Source organism: Uranotaenia lowii, chromosome 2, assembly GCF_029784155.1.
Source record: "Uranotaenia lowii strain MFRU-FL chromosome 2, ASM2978415v1, whole genome shotgun sequence".
NCBI classification, from domain to species: domain Eukaryota; kingdom Metazoa; phylum Arthropoda; class Insecta; order Diptera; family Culicidae; genus Uranotaenia; species Uranotaenia lowii.
Window position 1 is genome coordinate 24,281,401 of NC_073692.1, and position 19,571 is coordinate 24,300,971.

Consider the following 19,571-nt stretch of genomic DNA (forward strand, 5'->3'; position numbering starts at 1 on the left):
TAGTCTGAGACTAGTTCTTATAGATGAGTTATAGATAGTATTCAATTTTTTTATATTGGATTTTGCTGTGCCTCCGTATATGGAAATCCCATAATCCAGTTGGGATCTGATAATGGCTTTATTTACTTTGAGTACGGTTTTAGGGTTTGCACCGCTAGATTTCCTGGCTATTATTTTTATTAAATTTAATCTTTTTCTTGCTTTTTGTTTCCAGATAGGCTATGTGGGGTTTGTGAGTTAATTTATTATCTATGATGTATCCCAAATATTTATGTTTTTCTGTTTGTGGTATAGGCTGTCCGTTTATTTGGATGTTGATTCGATCGGCTATTCTTGCATGGAAAAGTATGGCAGCTGATTTAGTGGGGTTTACACCTATTTTAAGTTCAGTTAGTTCTTGGTGGAATGTGTTCATTATGATGTTAGCTGTTCTTTCTATTTCTTCAATAGAGTCTCCTATGACTGTTAATGCAAAATCGTCTGCAAATTGCTTAACTATGACTTTGTCATTTGTTATATTATGTAGGGTTACGGTATAAAGGTTGAAGAGCAAAGGGGACAGGGGACATCCTTGAGGGAGTCCTTTATCTGTTGATTTTAAAATTTTTTTGTTAGCGGTTTCCAAGATAACTTTTCGTTGTGTAAGATATAGGTATAACCAATTTAAAATTGTTATTGGGATTTTAAGTAAGTCCAAATTCTTGAGCAGTATGTTAATGTCCACGGAGTCAAAAGCTTTTGTTAGATCCATGAATATCGTTAATGAAAACTTTTTGTTTCTTTTTGCTTCCGTAATTGTTGAAACAAGATGATTTACACAATTTATCGCGGATGAGTTTTCCCTGAATCCGTATGATAGTGGTGGTAAAATATTATTGATTTTGATAAAATGATTAAGACGATTTTTGATTTCTACATTTATAATTTTGAGATTAATATTGATAAGTGATATCGGTCTGTAGGAGGTGTCTAATAGCTTGTCTTTATTTGGTTTTAGTATGGGAACTATTTTAACCTCTAGCCATTTTTTGGGAATTTGGCCCTTTATCCATACTTCATTTATTAGTTCCAAAAATTTAGTTTGCAATTTCAGATTTATGTTTTTAAGCATAAAATATGAGAATTTGTCACTCCCTGCTGCTGAGTGGTCTTTCTTATTTTTTATCGTTTTCATCATACTTTCTAAACTTAGTTTTCTAATGTATTTTTCCTCTTGAACATCAAAGTTGTTAGTAATAAATTTTATCGGTTCCGGTTCTTTTTCAAAATTTTTCTCTATGAATGACCTAGCTAGTTCTTCATTTGTTAATAATTCCAGATTCTCTTTATTTTTAAAGTTACCGCCAATTGCTCGAATTATTTTCCACATTTGGTTGATGTTGGTATTTTCATTTATTTCTTCAAGCATTTTGTTCCTGTATTCATATACTTCTTCTTTCAGTGCTTTATTAAATTCTCTCTCTGCTTTTTTGTATTCTTTTTTGTTGTTTAGTGTAAGATTTTTTCTAAAAATAATATGTTTTCTGTTCTTTTCCTCGTATAGCTTTATAATTCTATCGTTCCAGTAAGGTTTTGTTTTCTTTTTGCTGTCCGTATGTATTTTATAGGTTGCTTTGTTCATCGCTTCTTCGATTTTTGATATCATGTGTTCTGTGTTATTCAGTGAACTTGGGTCTATTCGGTTTAGAAAATTTATTGCCTTCTTTTTACTGGTGATAAACTTAGTAAAGTCGTTACTATATCTATTAATATCCTCAATTTGAAATTCAATTAATTTATGGTCAGATCCGATATCTTCTTCGCTAATTTTCCAATTAATGTGGCTTGCTAATGAAGGTGTTACTAGTGTAAGATCAATGGCAGTTGCATTTTTGTTAATGTCAGGCCATCTTGTAGGTTGGCCGTTATTCATTAGGATTAATTCGTGGTCGTCTAGGAGTTCGGTAATGTATTCTCCTCTAGTATCTGCTCTAGTCGCGTTGTTATCCCATATTGGGTGATGACCATTTAGGTCACCTGCCAGTATGACATCGTTTGGGTTGCTTGTTATGTAATCAAATAGGTTTTTAAGTGGTGTTCTGATGTCATTAATATTTTCATCGGGTGGAATATAAAGTGATATAAAATTGTATGTTTTTTAATATTTTTAATTTTGATTGCCGTCAGTTCGAGATCGACTTGTGGAATTGATATTGTTTTCATATATAAGTGTTGGATAGGATAGCTGTACGCGTAGCATCGCATCTGGTCTACAGTTATTTACAAGATTATAGTTAGAAATTTAAAATTTTCATTAGGTTTCAACCAGGTTTTCTTGTAACAAGAAGACGTGAGTGTTGTTGTTCACTAAGTAGATTTTTAGAGTTTCTCTTTTCTGTAGGGGTCTGAGACTCCTTATATTTAACTGAGCAACATTCAGTTTGTTGACAAAATCCGCCATTTAAAAGCAAGTATAGGTTTGTCTTCTTGTGTTTTTTCTTTAATGATGGATGTTTAGTTTTCTTCTACAATTTCCTCGTTTGCTATTGGTAAATTCAAAATGTTAATTTCTTCTTGAGTATTAGATCGATTATTTTCTTTTATATATTTTCTATATAGTAAGCTTAATTTCTGTGAGAAGTAAATTGAAATCTATGGCTTGATTATTTTTGTTCAAAGTTTTTTCAATAATTTTTGCTAATTGTGATTTCAGAATAATATTAATTTCTGAATCCATTTTCTCTTTATCTGTTGTTTTATGTGGATTGTTATTGATTATTTGGGGTTTTTCTTGAATTGGGTCAGCTTTTGGAAATGTGTTAATTTTCCTTTGGGTTGGATTTTGATATTTTAACATTGTGATATTTTAACATTGTCGATTATTTTGCTGTAGTTAGCTATTTTTTGTGGGATGTTAGTAAAACGGAATTTTTGTTGTGAGCTACTTGGACGTTTCAACAGCGGAATTCGTCGGTAGACTCGAGTAATGCAAATTGGTTTTTGGTTTTTGGATACATTTCTTCAGCCTCATCGTACGTAATTTTATTTATGGTCATCGCGACGTTTATATGCTCCTTTCTTATTCTTTCTGGACAGTTTTTTTCTGTAGGTAGGTGATTGCCTTTGCAATTCCGACATTTCGGTTGTGTATTTGATTCGCATGATTTATGATTATCGTCAACTGTTTTCCCACATATTTTACAAGTTTCTCTTCCCTTACAGGACGCGGTTTTATGTCCCAACCTCCAGCATTTATTGCAGATGCGGACGGGATAAATATAGTTCTCTGGTTTCGCAAAAACTCCATAGATTTGTATTACTCTTGGTAATTCCAAACCTTCAAAAGTTATTTTTACAGTTTTAGTATCAATAAGTTCATCTAATTTTGATTTTTGTTCTTCTGATTTCGATTTTTGTTCTTCTGATTTCGATTTCTGTTCTTCTGATTTTGATTTCTGTTCCTCTGTTCTGGTTTTATTTTTAATCTTAATCCTTTCTACTCTGATAATTTTCTTATCGCTAATCGCGTTTTCTAATATCTCTTCAGGTTTAATTGATGTTGGAATGTTCCTAATCACTCCTGTTGTTTCTAACATCATTAATGGAACATAAGATTTGATATTATGCAGTTTAAGGAATTCTGTAGCGTTTAATAATTTTTCGGTTTGTTCTGGCGACTTGTAGGTAAGCTTGTAGCGGAACTGGCCAGCGCGTTTAAGCTCGCTAAATTGGTCCAATTTTGCCTGGTGTAGGAATTTACCTACTTCCATAGGCTCTAGCATAGTTTTTTTCTTTATTTTTTTCGATCGCTTCAATAAAAATAATGTTCGATGTTCGATTTTTATTTAATGTGGTTTTTTTGTTTGATTTTGTTTGTGTGTGTGTTGCTTGTGTATTTTTGGATGTTGATTGTATATCGTAAATGTTATTTCGATCTGTTTGTGTGTGTGTTTGAGATTTTGCTGTATCCTTTGTTCGTGTGCGTGATGATGCTCTGGTTTTTTTCTGTTCTTGTTCGATTAAGTAATCATTAGTCCGTTTCCGTTTTTCGTTATTTGAGATATCCATGAAGCCGCGGAAAACTTCCGGGTCATTTATGTCTTCGTCTGTTAATTCACTCACCTTGTCTCTATCGGGTGGAAGATTTCGCAGATCTGATGGCTGCGACGCCATTTTGTTTTTTTTTTAATCACTTACCCTAATTATATTCTAAATTAATTTTTTTCTCTTTTTATTTTATTTACAGCTATATTTTGATGCGCCTTCTTTATTGCTCCTTCACATTAATTTTGTATTAAACTTGTTTTCAGTAAAACTAAAAAAACTAGATTTGTAAAATTAAAACTTAACAACGGCTTCCCTTTCACAGTCCTTGACTTGGAGTCGTTGATTTTTTTGGGTGATGCATCAGTCGATTGATTTGTTTGGTAGATGTCAAATCACTTTCCATATGCTTTTGCATACGTTTGTTTGGAATTTACGAACGCCAGCATCGATAAAAAAAATCAATTCGATAGAAAAAATCAATTTACGAACACGCCGTTAGTTGTAACTTTGAGGCTACCGTAATTTAGAAAAAACTATAAAACTATGAAAACTATAAATCGACTAAATCTTAAGTTCAAAATGTATAAATTGAACTCGCTTCCGTTTAAATTTGAAATCTATACGAATGAACACTCGACAAGGATAGAAATGCAAAGATGCCAGTTCAATAGACGAATTAACAACAAGGAATACATAATTGTATTTTGTATTTCAAATTAACTGTGATTTCAAAGAAGCAGAGTTGCATGTATGTAAAATAATAAAAAAAATGCTATGAAAATTGTGTTTCGCATACTTTATATCGTTGCATATCCAAATGTAATAATATTTTTTTTTTCAAAGATATTTTCTTCCATCCAACTGGCAACTCTTGATATCTCTGATGTTTTCAGTAACGGGAGCTTCCCTAAACTCGCATTAGAGTGGCAATTGATAGAAAGGAACTTTTTTTTTACCAAATAATAAAATTTAACAAAAAATGAAATAAACGACTTAAATACAAAAAATGACCAAAATTACAAAACTGACAAAAAAAAATGAAACGATTATAAAAAAACTTAGAAATTGCAAAAATTTCAAAAAATATTAAAATACAAAAATAACAGTTTTTTTAATTCTTCTTTTTGAGATTTTAGTGCTTTCGCGTTATTCAAAACTACAGAAGAGGATTGAAATAATACTACTATGCATTATTAAATTTAATTAAATTAAATTTAAGTCGGTTGTTTTGAAATTCCACAAGACTGGTTTTGCAGTCACCCTAACGTGAATTCATTCGTGCACGTGCTTATTCTTCTCTGGTTCATTCTGTGTAAATTCTCCAAATTCTCTGCACTCGAGAGAGGATTTTGAACCGTTTTCGTTCATTCTTTGAAGGATTAAAATAAAAACAAAATTCATCGATTAGATTTTCTCTCGGATTACTTCCATTACTTCAAGCCTTCGAACACAGGCAATTAAGGCAGAAAACAGTTATTGCTAGGTTTTTTAAAATTTAGGGATTATGTTTAAGATTTAGCCTCAGATAGCTAGGGATTGATCTAAAACCATCTATTGCAATGTAATCCTGGTACGATTGAAGTTAAATTGACACTAACTTCGGAACCAGAGAAAGAGATCGGATTTCGGAGTGGAAAAAAGTGCCAAAAGTTTCGCAGTAGAAAATATAAACAAAACTTAACGAGAATGTTTCGTTTACGGGTTAAAATATTTTATATATACATTCTGATTTCGTTTATGCTGTCGGTATATTTATTCTATTTGATTTCGAAATATTCCGTAGAAAAGTTTATAAACTACCAGCGCAATGCAAGGTAAGTGAAAGCGACTTTAACTTTTCAAGGTCACAAACTGACCATGTCCTATAATTGTATCCATTTGTCACAGAAACAACAAACTACCTGACCGGCCCAGGATTCCTCAGATAGTTGGCCACTATGTTGCCCCCGGTGTTGTGGGGAACGTGTCCAGAGATTTCATGAACACCAACAATTTTGCTCCGGTTCCGGGAGTCGGGGAAAATGGTGATCCGGTTGTGGTGCAAGCCAAAGATCTACTCAAGATGCAGCAATTGTTCCAGATCAATCGGTACAATTTGCTGGCCAGTGACAGGATAGCCTTGAATCGGACCCTTCCGGATGTGCGGAAATCGAAATGTCTCAGTAAACAGTATCCTTCGAAATTACCCACGACGTCAATTATAATAGTCTTCCACAACGAAGCCTGGTCCGTGCTGCTGAGGACGGTTTGGAGCGTTATCGAACGATCTCCGAGACATTTAATCAAAGAAATCTTGCTGGTAGATGACGCAAGCGATAGGCGATTTCTGAAAACCGAACTTGAGAACTACGTCCAGAAGCTGCCGGTTGTGGTCAGCATTTTGCGACTGAACAAAAGGGAAGGATTGGTGGCCGCAAGATTGATGGGAGCCAGAGTTGCGACTGGAGACACTCTTACATTCTTAGATGCTCACTGTGAATGTTCACCCGGATGGCTCGAACCGCTGCTGGCTCGCGTCCAACAGAACCCCAAAAAAGTGGTTTGTCCTGTAATTGACATAATCTCTGACGACAATTTTTCCTACATCAAGAGTTTCGAATTCCATTGGGGTGCTTTCAATTGGGAGCTGCACTTCCGGTGGTACACGCTAACGGATGAGGAACTAGCAGAGCGCAGGAAGGACACGACTTTGCCTTTCAAGACTCCGGCCATGGCTGGTGGATTGTTCACCATAGATCGGAAATACTTCTTCGATGTAGGCAGCTACGACGAAAAGTTGAAAATCTGGGGTGGAGATAACTTGGAAATGTCGTTCCGGATTTGGCAGTGCGGCGGAGAGGTGGAAATTGCTCCGTGCTCCCATGTTGGACATTTGTTTCGGAAAAGTTCTTCATATACATTCCCAGGAGGTGTGAGTGGGGTAAGATAAAATTTTGTATGCTTTTTCAGAATATTGATTTTCTTTATCACACACAGATATTGAATGAAAATCTCGCTCGAGTTGCTCTAGTTTGGATGGACGATTGGGCCAAGTTTTTCTTCAAGTACAATAAAGGCACAGAGGAGTTTAAGAATTTGGTACGTTCGAAGTGATAAATTTTCGATTTTTAATCGCATTTTTATGAAAGTTTATTTATTTCAGAATGTTTCCTCGCGCATCGCTCTAAGAAAGGAACTAAACTGCAAATCCTTCGATTGGTATCTCCGTAAAGTGTGGCCTCAGAATTTTTTCCCAGCACCTAACAAATTTTTCGGACGCATTCAACCAATCGATCTGAGTACTTTTGATTACCAGGAGTACGTTACCCTGATGAAGAAAATAAACTTGATCGTTAAGAATCTCAATCCAGAACTGAAGTGGAAGTTTCTGATAAAATATTTATCGGAAAATGTGAAGAAAATTGGCGATTCTATGAAAGCAGCCAAACATAGCTCGTACTGTTTGCAGAAGCCAAAATCCAGCTCCCTGACGTCAAATCAACCGTACGGGCAATCGTTTTTGAAAAAATGCTCCCTTTTGATCAACACATTGGACGAAGCATTTGTAATCGACGACTATGGTCGGATTATGAGTGATGAAGGTGTCTGTCTAGACTCCTTTCGGAAGACCACCATCGAAGGCGAATCCGTTAGCGAAGGAACAAGAAAAATCAAAATGGTTACCTGTGGAAGTAGCAAATCCGCTCAACGCTGGGTATACGAAACGGATACTTATCATCTCAGAAACACCAACAATGGCGAATGTTTGGAACGAGCTATTACTCTCGCTCGGGAGGATTCCGAGGATAAGTTTGAACTTTTCCTCAATCCCTGCGACGTGAGAAACGAACTGCAAAAATGGATGCTCTATCCGGTAGCTTGGAAGTAATCTGAGGCTTCAACTACTTACAAACAAACCACAAATTGCACTAGTTAACAGCAGCGCAAACTACTATAAACTAAGTACTCGAAGAAACTTTTTAATCTTGGTAACACAAATTTAAATATTACCGTACTTTCCCCTATTTCATTAACTATAAGAGTAAACATGAAAAACGTAAGATATTAATGCCATGTCCAACAATTGCAGAAGACTTTTGTAGACTGTTAAGGGTTAGTTATAAAGTTGATAAAGAAAAAACCATTCCATAATGACTGAAGTTATAAATATTGATCTGCTGTATGGCTTCGCGCAAATAATTTTCATCTACTGCTCTAAGTGTTGATGTATTTTTGGTTTTTTGTATTTACTTACGGTTAGGTTTTAATCTGTGATATTTCATCATTTGATATCGAATAAAAATGCCAATTTTTGATTCGCTCTAATGTATCAGAGTTTTTTTTTAATTTCCGAAAACAGTTAACAGGTTAATTTTTAGTTTTCCTTGCCATCTACAATAACTCCCTTTGAGCGGATCCATTCCAAATGGTACAAAACATCGGTAAACATCCGGTAATAGCCACCCGAGCTCAGACTATACTGTGCCCTACTAGCGATCCCGCGCAAGGTCCAACGATCTTCGACCTCCAAGTACAGTCCACTGCCTCGATCAATTCGTTGCGGTTTCGTTTCATTGGCATTAGTAGCACAGAAGGTTTTATCCTCATGATACAGCCACAAAAATTGCACCGGATCAACACCGATACAGATTTGCTCCGATATGATCGTCATTGGAGCTTCTATCAAGTTTTTGGCCATTCCATTGTCCTCTTTTCCACCCCAACCGACAATGAAGCCTGTTCGATTGACGATCTGTTCCACCGATGAGTTTCCCTGCCACATGCAGATCGGTTGCACATAATCGGAGTACGTAATTTTGGTTGCCAAACGGAGCAGCGCGATATCGTCCTCGACCTGGTCCCAATTGAAGGCTTCGTGGATGAACATTGCTTTGACATCGTGGCTTTGATAGTGTCCTTCCGGTGGATCTACCAGCGTTATTCCAACCCGTACGAACAATCGATTTTCGGGGATTTGTTTCTGAGTTATCGGATCCGTTAAACAGTAAGCAATGGTCAGGACAAACCGTTTCGAAAGGATCGTAACTCCGCAGACATAGGTGTCGAGCTGGGGATCTCTACGGAAAAGTGCCCCATGCCAGGGCCAGGATCCCAGCGCAGGAGAGTTACCACTGTTAGGAAACTTCCACGGGTAGATTTGCGTTTGACCACATCCGGTTGCTTAATTTCAAAAAATTTTAAGAGTTCAACTCTAAAAGGTTAATATTTATTGTAATATTACTCACCTTTAGTTCCAAAAATGAAAATAAATGGTAGGAATATTTTAAGCAAATTTTTCATGCTCGCACAGATTTTTGCTTATCCACTGCCTTTGGTCAAATTTGAATGAAAACTGTCGCTTTCGGTAGGTCGCTAGAAAGTTTACCACTAGGGAGAAACTGGTTTAGAAGAAGCACTTAAATGGGTCAATAGAATGTTAGTAGGGATTATGTGAGGAGATTTTTTTTCTTTCAGTTGGATGTTTGTATTCCTAAAACTTTAACTTCAGTTCTGGATTACCATCTTCGACTTTGAATCTGAATTTTGAAATTTAGTTCTGAATATCTGAATTCTGTATCTGAATTCTGAATCTGAATCTGAATTCTGAATTCTGAATCTGAATTCTGAATCTGAATTCTGAATCTGAAATCTGAATCTGAATTCTGAACTCTGAATCTGAATTCTGAATGTGAATTCTGAATTCTGAATTCTGAATCTGAATTCTGAATCTGAATTCTGAATCTGAATTCTGAATCTGAATTCTGAATCTGAATTCTGAATCTGAATTCTGAATCTGAATTCTGAATCTGAATTCTGAATCTGAATTCTGAATCTGAATTCTGAATCTGAATTCTGAATCTGAATTCTGAATCTGAATTCTGAATCTGAATTCTGAATCTGAATTCTGAATCTGAATTCTGAATCTGAATTCTGAATCTGAATTCTGAATCTGAATTCTGAATCTGAATTCTGAATCTGAATTCTGAATCTGAATTCTGAATCTGAATTCTGAATCTGAATTCTGAATCTGAATTCTGAATCTGATTTCTGAATCTGAATTCTGAATCTGAATTCTGAATCTGAATTCTGCATCTGAATTTTGAATCTGAATTCTGAATCTGAATTCTGAATCTGAATTCTGAATCTGAATTCTGAATCTGAATTCTGAATCTGAATTCTGAATCTGAATTCTGAATCTGAATTCTGAATCTGAATTCTGAATCTGAATTCTGAATCTGAATTCTGAATCTGAATTCTGAATCTGAATTCTGAATCTGAAATCTGAATCTGAAATCTGAATCTGAAATCTGAATCTGAAATCTGAATCTGAAATCTGAATCTGAAATCTGAATCTGAAATCTGAATCTGAAATCTGAATCTGAAATCTGAATCTGAATTCTGAATCTGAATTCTGAATCTGAATTCTGAATCTGAATTCTAAATCTGAATTCTGAATCTGAATTCTGAATCTGAATTCTGAATCTGAATTCTGAATCTGAATTCTGAATCTGAATTCTGAATCTGAATTCTGAATCTGAATTCTGAATCTGAATTCTGAATCTGAATTCTGAATCTGAATTCTGAATCTGAATTCTGAATCTGAATTCTGAATCTGAATTCTGAATCTGAATTCTGAATCTGAATTCTGAATCTGAATTCTGAATCTGAATTCTGAATCTGAATTCTGAATCTGAATTCTGAATCTGAATTCTGAATCTGAATAATGAAATGTTGCAGGGTAAAGTATGGTGTACGTTAATAAGTTTCCTCGCAAAAATGCTCTTTCGCTCTTTTCAACATCTGTAAATTTTCTTCTCACTTCTCTATCCATCTTTATCAATTTCAGAACTACTTTTCACCGATATGCCGAAAAATAAATTTACAAAATTAATTAACGGTGGTTAAATTCTCTTAAAAAATCATAATAATAGGCTTTAAAAATCAAATCAAATCAATGGTTCAAAATAATTCGGGCTTAGCCAAATTGGACCGTTGACCCTAATGATTAGCACTCATACAGTGCATTCATGCCGTGATAACGAAATATCAACACGGCTAGCGCATCGATGGAACCATTGCGCGCAATAGTCCTATTTGCCGCTGGTAGTGTTCGTGATATTATGCTGGTTGTTTCACCAACACTTTCGAGTTTTGGGACAATTAACCTCAAAAACGACCATGTGTGTCGTCCGGCTGCCCGTTTTTTGTACCGAGAGTTTTTGAGGTTAATTGTCCCATCTCATCTGTACACGCTCAGCAAGTGTGCGTAAGAAATGTCAAAAACAACTCTATAGTCCTATTTGCCGCTAGTAGTATTCGTGTTATAATTCAGGGCGTTTCACTAGCACTTCTTCATTTTGGGAACATTAACCTCAAAAAGGGTCGTGTGCTCAATTTTTGCACTGGAATTTTAGGAGGTTAATTGTCCCGTTCTCGTCCGTACACGCCAGTGGGACGCCAGTTAATGTGCGTGAGAAATGTCAAAAACAACTCTATAGGGAAGCTTTGTGGAGCTTAACGTACGCCATATTTTGCCCGTCCGGAGTATACGTGTTCACCACATGTAGACTTCGGACCAACCAGATTTCATTGTATAGGTGAAGGTAGTGCCATCTCTATCCCGGTACTACTTCTCCTAAATAATGAAATGTTGCAGGGTAAAGTATGGTGTACGTTAATAAGTTTCCTCGCAAAAATGCTCTTTCACTCTTTTCAACATCTGTAAATTTTCTTCTCACTTCTCTATCCATCTTTATCAATTTCAGAACTACTTTTCACCGATATGCCGAAAAATAAATTTACAAAATTAATTAACGGTGGTTAAATTCTCTTAAAGAATCTGAATTCTGAATCTGAATTCTGAATCTGAATTCTGAATCTGAATTCTGAATCTGAATTCTGAATCTGAATTTTGAATCTGAATTCTGAATCTGAATTCTGAATCTGAATTCTGAATCTGAATTTTGAATCTGAATTCTGAATCTGAATTCTGAATCTGAATTCTGAATCTGAATTCTGAATCTGAATTCTGAATCTGAATTCTGAATCTGAATTCTGAATCTGAATTCTGAATCTGAATTCTGAATCTGAATTCTGAATCTGAATTCTGAATCTGAATTCTGAATCTGAATTCTGAATCTGAATTCTGAATCTGAATTCTGAATCTGAATTCTGAATCTGAATTCTGAATCTGAATTCTGAATCTGAATTCTGAATCTGAATTCTGAATCTGAATTCTGAATCTGAATTCTGAATCTGAATTCTGAATCTGAATTCTGAATCTGAATTCTGAATCTGAATTCTGAATCTGAATTCTGAATCTGAATTCTGAATCTGAATTCTGAATCTGAATTCTGAATCTGAAATCTGAATCTGAAATCTGAATCTGAAATCTGAATCTGAATTCTGAATCTGAATTCTGAATCTGAATTCTGAATCTGAATTCTGAATCTGAATTCTGAATCTGAATTCTGAATCTGAATTCTGAATCTGAATTCTGAATCTGAATTCTGAATCTGAATTCTGAATCTGAATTCTGAATCTGAATTCTGAATCTGAATTCTGAATCTGAATTCTGAATCTGAATTCTGAATCTGAATTCTGAATCTGAATTCTGAATCTGAATTCTGAATCTGAATTCTGAATCTGAATTCTGAATCTGAATTCTGAATCTGAATTCTGAATCTGAATTCTGAATTCTGAATCTGAATTCTGAATCTGAATTCTGAATCTGAATTCTGAATCTGAATTCTGAATCTGAATTCTGAATCTGAATTCTGAATCTGAATTCTGAATCTGAATTCTGAATCTGAATTCTGAATCTGAATAATGAAATGTTGCAGGGTAAAGTATGGTGTACGTTAATAAGTTTCCTCGCAAAAATGCTCTTTCGCTCTTTTCAACATCTGTAAATTTTCTTCTCACTTCTCTATCCATCTTTATCAATTTCAGAACTACTTTTCACCGATATGCCGAAAAATAAATTTACAAAATTAATTAACGGTGGTTAAATTCTCTTAAAAAATCATAATAATAGGCTTTAAAAATCAAATCAAATCAATGGTTCAAAATAATTCGGGCTTAGCCAAATTGGACCGTTGACCCTAATGATTAGCACTCATACAGTGCATTCATGCCGTGATAACGAAATATCAACACGGCTAGCGCATCGATGGAACCATTGCGCGCAATAGTCCTATTTGCCGCTGGTAGTGTTCGTGATATTATGCTGGTTGTTTCACCAACACTTTCGAGTTTTGGGACAATTAACTGTCGTGACTGACCGCTCTTCACTGCTAAATCTCACCTAACTTTCCTTTCAAGTTTTATCACTTCAACGAACAACCTAACACAAAACATTACTACACTGCTTAACATTTCTTTACGAACTGACGCCAACCTGGAGCTTCGTTATATTTCTCTCTTTGCTTCATTTGTCCTAATCCTCTCTTTCCATCATCGGCTTTCGTTCAGTTTCTCAAAATCTGCATTCAACTTGACGCGCTCTCCTAGACTTTTCAAGTGGGTGTGTGTCGTTCATATGAAGCGTTTGCTTCTAGCTAAAGAGACGCATGCAATCCAGTGATGCGGGTTGCTCATGAACTAATATCATAACATCTAAGTTTTTCGTATTTTCCGTATTCGATTATTATTTCTATATCAATATTCCCTACATTAACCTCAAAAACGACCATGTGTGTCGTCCGGCTGCCCGTTTTTTGTACCGAGAGTTTTTGAGGTTAATTGTCCCATCTCATCTGTACACGCTCAGCAAGTGTGCGTAAGAAATGTCAAAAACAACTCTATAGGGAAGCTTTGTGGAGCTTAACGTACGCCATATTTTGCCCGTCCGGAGTATACGTGTTCACCACATGTAGACTTCGGACCAACCAGATTTCATTGTATAGGTGAAGGTAGTGCCACCTCTATCCCGGTACTACTTCTCCTAAATAATGAAATGTTGCAGGGTAAAGTATGGTGTACGTTAATAAGTTTCCTCGCAAAAATGCTCTTTCGCTCTTTTCAACATCTGTAAATTTTCTTCTCACTTCTCTATCCATCTTTATCAATTTCAGAACTACTTTTCACCGATATGCCGAAAAATAAATTTACAAAATTAATTAACGGTGGTTAAATTCTCTTAAAGAATCTGAATTCTGAATCTGAATTCTGAATCTGAATTCTGAATCTGAATTCTGAATCTGAATTCTGAATCTGAATTCTGAATCTGAATTCTGAATCTGATTCTGAATCTGAATTTTGAATCTGAATTCTGAATCTGAATTCTGAATCTGAATTCTGAATCTGAATTCTGAATCTGAATTCTGAATCTGAATTCTGAATCTGAATTCTGAATCTGAATTCTGAATCTGAATTCTGAATCTGAATTCTGAATCTGAATTCTGAATCTGAATTCTGAATCTGAATTCTGAATCTGAATTCTGAATCTGAATTCTGAATCTGAATTCTGAATCTGAATTCTGAATCTGAATTCTGAATCTGAATTCTGAATCTGAATTCTGAATCTGAATTCTGAATCTGAATTCTGAATCTGAATTCTGAATCTGAATTCTGAATCTGAATTCTGAATCTGAATTCTGAATCTGAATTCTGAATCTGAATTCTGAATCTGAATTCTGAATCTGAATTCTGAATCTGAATTCTGAATCTGAATTCTGAATCTGAATTCTGAATCTGAATTCTGAATCTGAATTCTGAATCTGAAATCTGAATCTGAAATCTGAATCTGAAATCTGAATCTGAATTCTGAATCTGAATTCTGAATCTGAATTCTGAATCTGAATTCTGAATCTGAATTCTGAATCTGAATTCTGAATCTGAATTCTGAATCTGAATTCTGAATCTGAATTCTGAATCTGAATTCTGAATCTGAATTCTGAATCTGAATTCTGAATCTGAATTCTGAATCTGAATTCTGAATCTGAATTCTGAATTCTGAATCTGAATTCTGAATCTGAATTCTGAATCTGAATTCTGAATCTGAATTCTGAATCTGAATTCTGAATCTGAATTCTGAATCTGAATTCTGAATCTGAATTCTGAATCTGAATTCTGAATCTTAATTCTGAATCTGAATTCTGAATCTGAATTCTGAATCTGAATTCTGAATCTGAATTCTGAATCTGAATTCTGAATCTGAATTCTGAATCTGAATTCTGAATCTGAATTCTGAATCTGAATTCTGAATCTGAATTCTGAATCTGAATTCTGAATCTGAATTCTGAATCTGAATTCTGAATCTGAATTCTGAATCTGAATTCTGAATCTGAAAATTCTGAATCTGAATTCTGAATCTGAATTCTGAATCTGAATTCTGAATCTGAATTCTGAATCTGAATTCTGAATCTGAATTCTGAATCTGAATTCTGAATCTGAATTCTGAATCTGAATTCTGAATCTGAATTCTGAATCTGAATTCTGAATCTGAATTCTGAATCTGAATTCTGAATCTGAATTCTGAATCTGAATTCTGAATTCTGAATTCTGAATTCTGAATTCTGAAACTGAATTCTGAATCTGAATTCTGAATCTGAATTCTGAATCTGAATTCTGAATCTGAATTCTGAATCTGAATTCTGAATCTGAATTCTGAATCTGAATTCTGAATCTGAATTCTGAATCTGAATTCTGAATCTGAATTCTGAATCTGAATTCTGAATCTGAATTCTGAATCTGAATTCTGAATCTGAATTCTGAATCTGAATTCTGAATCTGAATTCTGAATCTGAATTCTGAATCTGAATTCTGAATCTGAATTCTGAATCTGAATTCTGAATCTGAATTCTGAATCTGAATTCTGAATCTGAATTCTGAATCTGAATTCTGAATCTGAATTCTGAATCTGAATTCTGAATCTGAATTCTGAATCTGAATTCTGAATCTGAATTCTGAATCTGAATTCTGAATTCTGTTCTAAGTTTTGAATGCTGAATTCTGAATCCTTTTTTTATGTTCAGAGTTTATTTTTACCTTGAATCTTAGTTTCAAATCAGAATTCGTAATTTGAATTCTTGATACTTTGGCTGATTTCTAAACATGGATATCTTATTTGAAATGTTGGTTTTTTTTTAACTATAAATTTATTAAAAAAAATCATGTTATGTGATGCATCACATTTTCAAGGTAAACTCTAATGGTTTGGTACCAATTGCTTCTATCATTCAAATTGTCTGGCGCGCAGCAGCTTATAGATCTCTTCAATTTAAAACCGCATCGATTCATCGCGAGATGTTTTGATTTGTTTGTTTTTTCGTGACGTTGTTAGCTATCCTACAGGCTGGAGAAGAGTCTCCCTCCAACCAGGCAGGGGGGGTCGGCCATTTGGCGCAAGCCTGGCGCGTGACACGTAGCACGGATAGAAAATATGAATCAAAGTCGAGCACGAGATCCCTGTCATAATTGCGCTTAGGATGTTCCGAAGATCTCGCTTTACGGGGGAAGGTGGGCAACGAGAAAAACAAGCCGCGAAATGGAAATCGTGATAGCCGATCATTATCTGGTGTGGTTTTGGAAGCAATTTTTGAAGACTCTCTTAGGCGCGGAGAAAGATTCATCTAGCTCAGCTGAACTATCGCTAGAAAAGCGTGGCTGCTGCCCTTGCCTCGTGGCAAATATGAAGGGTTGAGAGGGTGAAAAAGGTCGCCGTAATGATTTGTAACGAAAGACGCTCGATTACGATTGGCGAGAAGCAGGGAAGGAAGCACGATGAAAATAGGTATCGTTGAAATTGTAACGACAATCCGATTGATTTAAAACTATTGCTGACCGGCTTGGACGCAATTGTAAGTTAATACTGAACGTCAAAGCATCATCCATTTCGATTTTGGATGAATGTAATGGACTAAATGTTGAAAAAGTTATGTATGCAAATGTTTCAAAAGTAGATTTTTTCAGCACAAGACGTAAACGAATAATAACATCGAGTGCTGAAAAAATCTAGTTTTATCACAAGTTGCTTACACAATTTTATGCAAGTTCGATAAATCCCTTGAGAATTTACAAACAGTCACATGAGGAGATCGTGGTCTGAACTTGTGATATATTTAGCATGTGATAAAGCTCAGTTGGCAAGTCAGTTGCTTCCTAAGCCCGATATCCGTGAATCCTAAGAGTAAACATCGAGCTCAGTTGTACCGGATAAGTTTTTCAATGACTGTCCATCAACTGCATCGTTGATATAAGTCGCGAATAACATAAACATGTTAAAACGACTACAATCAAAACAAAAGAAATGTACTTTTGCTAAGAGAAAACAGCAACGAAAAAAACCACTATTCAATACTTTTTTTATCAGTGTCCAAAATTTCACAAAGTTCAACGAGAAAAACATGATTTCAGCAATATTTTTAATTTGTTTTCTCAAACTAAAAACTCATACACAGTGTTTTCGTAGAAAACAGTTCAAGTTTATCATTTTACAATGTTTTCTGCACACTAACATTGTATTCATTCCGCTCGGGATCACGAATCTCCGTGTCACGGGAGAACTGCTCAAATAAACGAAGTTCGAAAGGGAACTCACCCGAATCTCAGGACGCTTCATTTCTTCTGAAATCCTATAAAAACTTGCTACGAGAGCACAGAAACTCAACGTATCCCTGAAAATGCAGGACAATGTTCTTTTTAATCAGGGGAAACCCGATCCTTGCCAAACTTCCATTTTTGTCATTTCTGTCATTTTTGTCATTTTTGTTATTTTAGTCATTTTCGTCATTTTTGTCATTTTTGTCATTTTTGTCATTTTTGTCATTTTTGTCATTTTTGTCATTTTTGTCATTTTTGTCATTTTTGTCATTTTTGTCATTTTTGTCATTTTTGTCATTTTTGTCATTTTTGTCATTTTTGTCATTTTTGTCAGTTTTGTCAGTTTTGTCAGTTTTGTCATTTTTGTCATTTTTGTCATTTTTGTCATTTTTGCCATTTTGTCATTTTGTCATTTTGTCATTTTGTCATTTTGTCATTTTGTCATTTTTGTAATTTTTGTCATTTTTGTCATTTTTGTCATTTTTTGTCATTTTTGTCATTTTTGTCATTTTTGTCATTTTTGTCATTTTTGTCATTTTTGTCATTTTTGTCATTTTTGTCATTTTTGTCATTTTTGTCATTTTTGTCATTTTTGTCATTTTTGTCATTTTTGTCATTTTTGTCATTTTTGTCATTTTTGTCATTTTTGTCATTTTTGTCATTTTTGTCATTTTTGTCATTTTTGTCATTTTTGTCATTTTTGTCATTTTTGTCATTTTTGTCATTTTTGTCATTTTTGTCATTTTTGTCATTTTTGTCATTTTTGTCATTTTTGTCATTTTTGTCATTTTTTTCATTTTTGTCATTTTTGTCATTTTTGTCATTTTTGTCATTTTTGTCATTTTTGTCATTTTTGTCATTTTTGTCATTTTTGTCATTTTTGTCATTTTTGTCATTTTTGTCATTTTTGTCATTTTTGTCATTTTTGTCATTTTTGTCATTTTTGTCATTTTTTGTCATTTTTCTCATTTTTGTCATTTTAGTCATTATTTCCATATTTGTCATTTTATGTCATTTTTGTCATTTTTGTCATTTTTGTCATTTTTGTCATTTTTGTCATTTTTGTCATTTTTGTCATTTTTGTCATTTTTGTCATTTTTGTCATTTTTGTCATTTTTGTCATTTTTGTCATTTTTATCATTTTTGTCATTTTTGTCATTTTTGTCATTTTTGTCATTTTTGTCATTTTTGTCATTTTTGTCATTTTTGTCATTTTTGTCATTTTTGTCATTTTTGACAATTTCGTCATTCTTGTCATTTTTTTCATTCTTGTCATTTTTGTCATTTTTGTCATTGTTGTCATTTTTGTCATTTTTGTAATTTTTTTCATTTTTGTCATTTTTTTCATTTTTGTCATTTTTGTCATTTTTGTCATTTTTGTCATTTTTGTCATTTTTGTCATTTTTGTCATTTTTGTCATTTTTGTCATTTTTGTCATTTTTGTCATTTTTGTCATTTTTGTCATTTTTGTCATTTTTGTCATTTTTGTCATTTTTGTCATTTTTGTCATTTTTGTCATTTTTGTCATTTTTGTCATTTTTGTCATTTTTGTCATTTTTGTCATTTTTGTCATTTTTGTCATTTCTGTCATTTTTGACAATTTTGTCATTCTTGTCATTTTTGTCATTCTTGTCATTTTTGTCATTTTTGTCATTTTTGTCATTGTTGTCATTTTTGTCATTTTTGTCATTTTTGTCATTTTTGTCATTTTTGTCATTTTTGTCATTTTTGTCATTTTTGTCATTTTTGTCATTTTTGTCATTTTTGTCATTTTTGTCATTTTTGTCATTTTTGTCATTTTTGTCATTTTTGTCATTTTTGTCATTTTTGTCATTTTTGTCATTTTTGTCATTTTTGTCATTTTTGTCATTTTTGTCATTTTTGTCATTTTTGTCATTTTTGTCATTTCTGTCATTTTTGACAATTTTGTCATTCTTGTCATTTTTGTCATTTTTGTCATTTTTGTCATTTTTGTCATTTTTGTCATTTTTGTTATTTTTGTCATTTTTGTCATTTTTGTT

At 33.9% G+C, this 19,571-nt stretch overlaps 2 protein-coding genes across 3 annotated transcripts; one reads left to right on the forward strand and one right to left on the reverse strand.

Annotated features, from left to right (window-relative positions):
• Positions 1–2,984: 2,984 nt before the first annotated feature.
• LOC129747205 (polypeptide N-acetylgalactosaminyltransferase 3-like) lies at positions 2,985–8,332 on the forward strand. Of its 2 annotated transcripts, XM_055741297.1 has the most exons (5): positions 2,985–3,304; positions 4,226–5,840; positions 5,914–6,946; positions 7,003–7,104; positions 7,169–8,332. In XM_055741297.1, the coding sequence occupies exons 2-5, from the start codon at positions 5,713–5,715 to the stop codon at positions 7,892–7,894; spliced, it is 1,989 nt and encodes a 662-aa protein (XP_055597272.1). In that variant the 5' UTR covers positions 2,985–3,304; positions 4,226–5,712; the 3' UTR covers positions 7,895–8,332. The 2 variants fall into 2 exon arrangements, with proteins under 2 accessions (XP_055597272.1, XP_055597271.1); XM_055741296.1 differs by lacking the exon at positions 2,985–3,304 and having other exon boundaries at positions 3,774–5,840.
• A 46-nt stretch (positions 8,333–8,378) lies between these two features.
• Positions 8,379–9,371, reverse strand: LOC129749592 (prothrombin-like). The gene is made up of 2 exons (XM_055744614.1): positions 9,252–9,371; positions 8,379–9,186 (listed from the first exon to the last, which is right to left on the reverse strand). Exons 1-2 carry the CDS (start codon positions 9,304–9,306, stop codon positions 8,381–8,383), a joined length of 861 nt encoding a protein of 286 aa, XP_055600589.1. The 5' UTR covers positions 9,307–9,371; the 3' UTR covers positions 8,379–8,380.
• Positions 9,372–19,571: the final 10,200 nt, after the last annotated feature.

Bases quoted from the DNA above. Each gene is read 5' to 3' on its own strand.
- LOC129747205 (XM_055741297.1), top strand. From the start codon at position 5,713: ATGTTTCGTTTACGGGTTAAAATATTTTATATATACATTCTGATTTCG. The intron at 5,841-5,913 runs GTAAGTGAAAGC...CATTTGTCACAG, and splicing joins AACTACCAGCGCAATGCAAG to AAACAACAAACTACCTGACC. The intron at 7,105-7,168 runs GTACGTTCGAAG...TATTTATTTCAG, and splicing joins CAGAGGAGTTTAAGAATTTG to AATGTTTCCTCGCGCATCGC.
- LOC129749592 (XM_055744614.1), bottom strand. From the start codon at position 9,306: ATGAAAAATTTGCTTAAAATATTCCTACCATTTATTTTCATTTTTGGA. The intron at 9,187-9,251 runs GTGAGTAATATT...TTTGAAATTAAG, and splicing joins TTTCATTTTTGGAACTAAAG to CAACCGGATGTGGTCAAACG.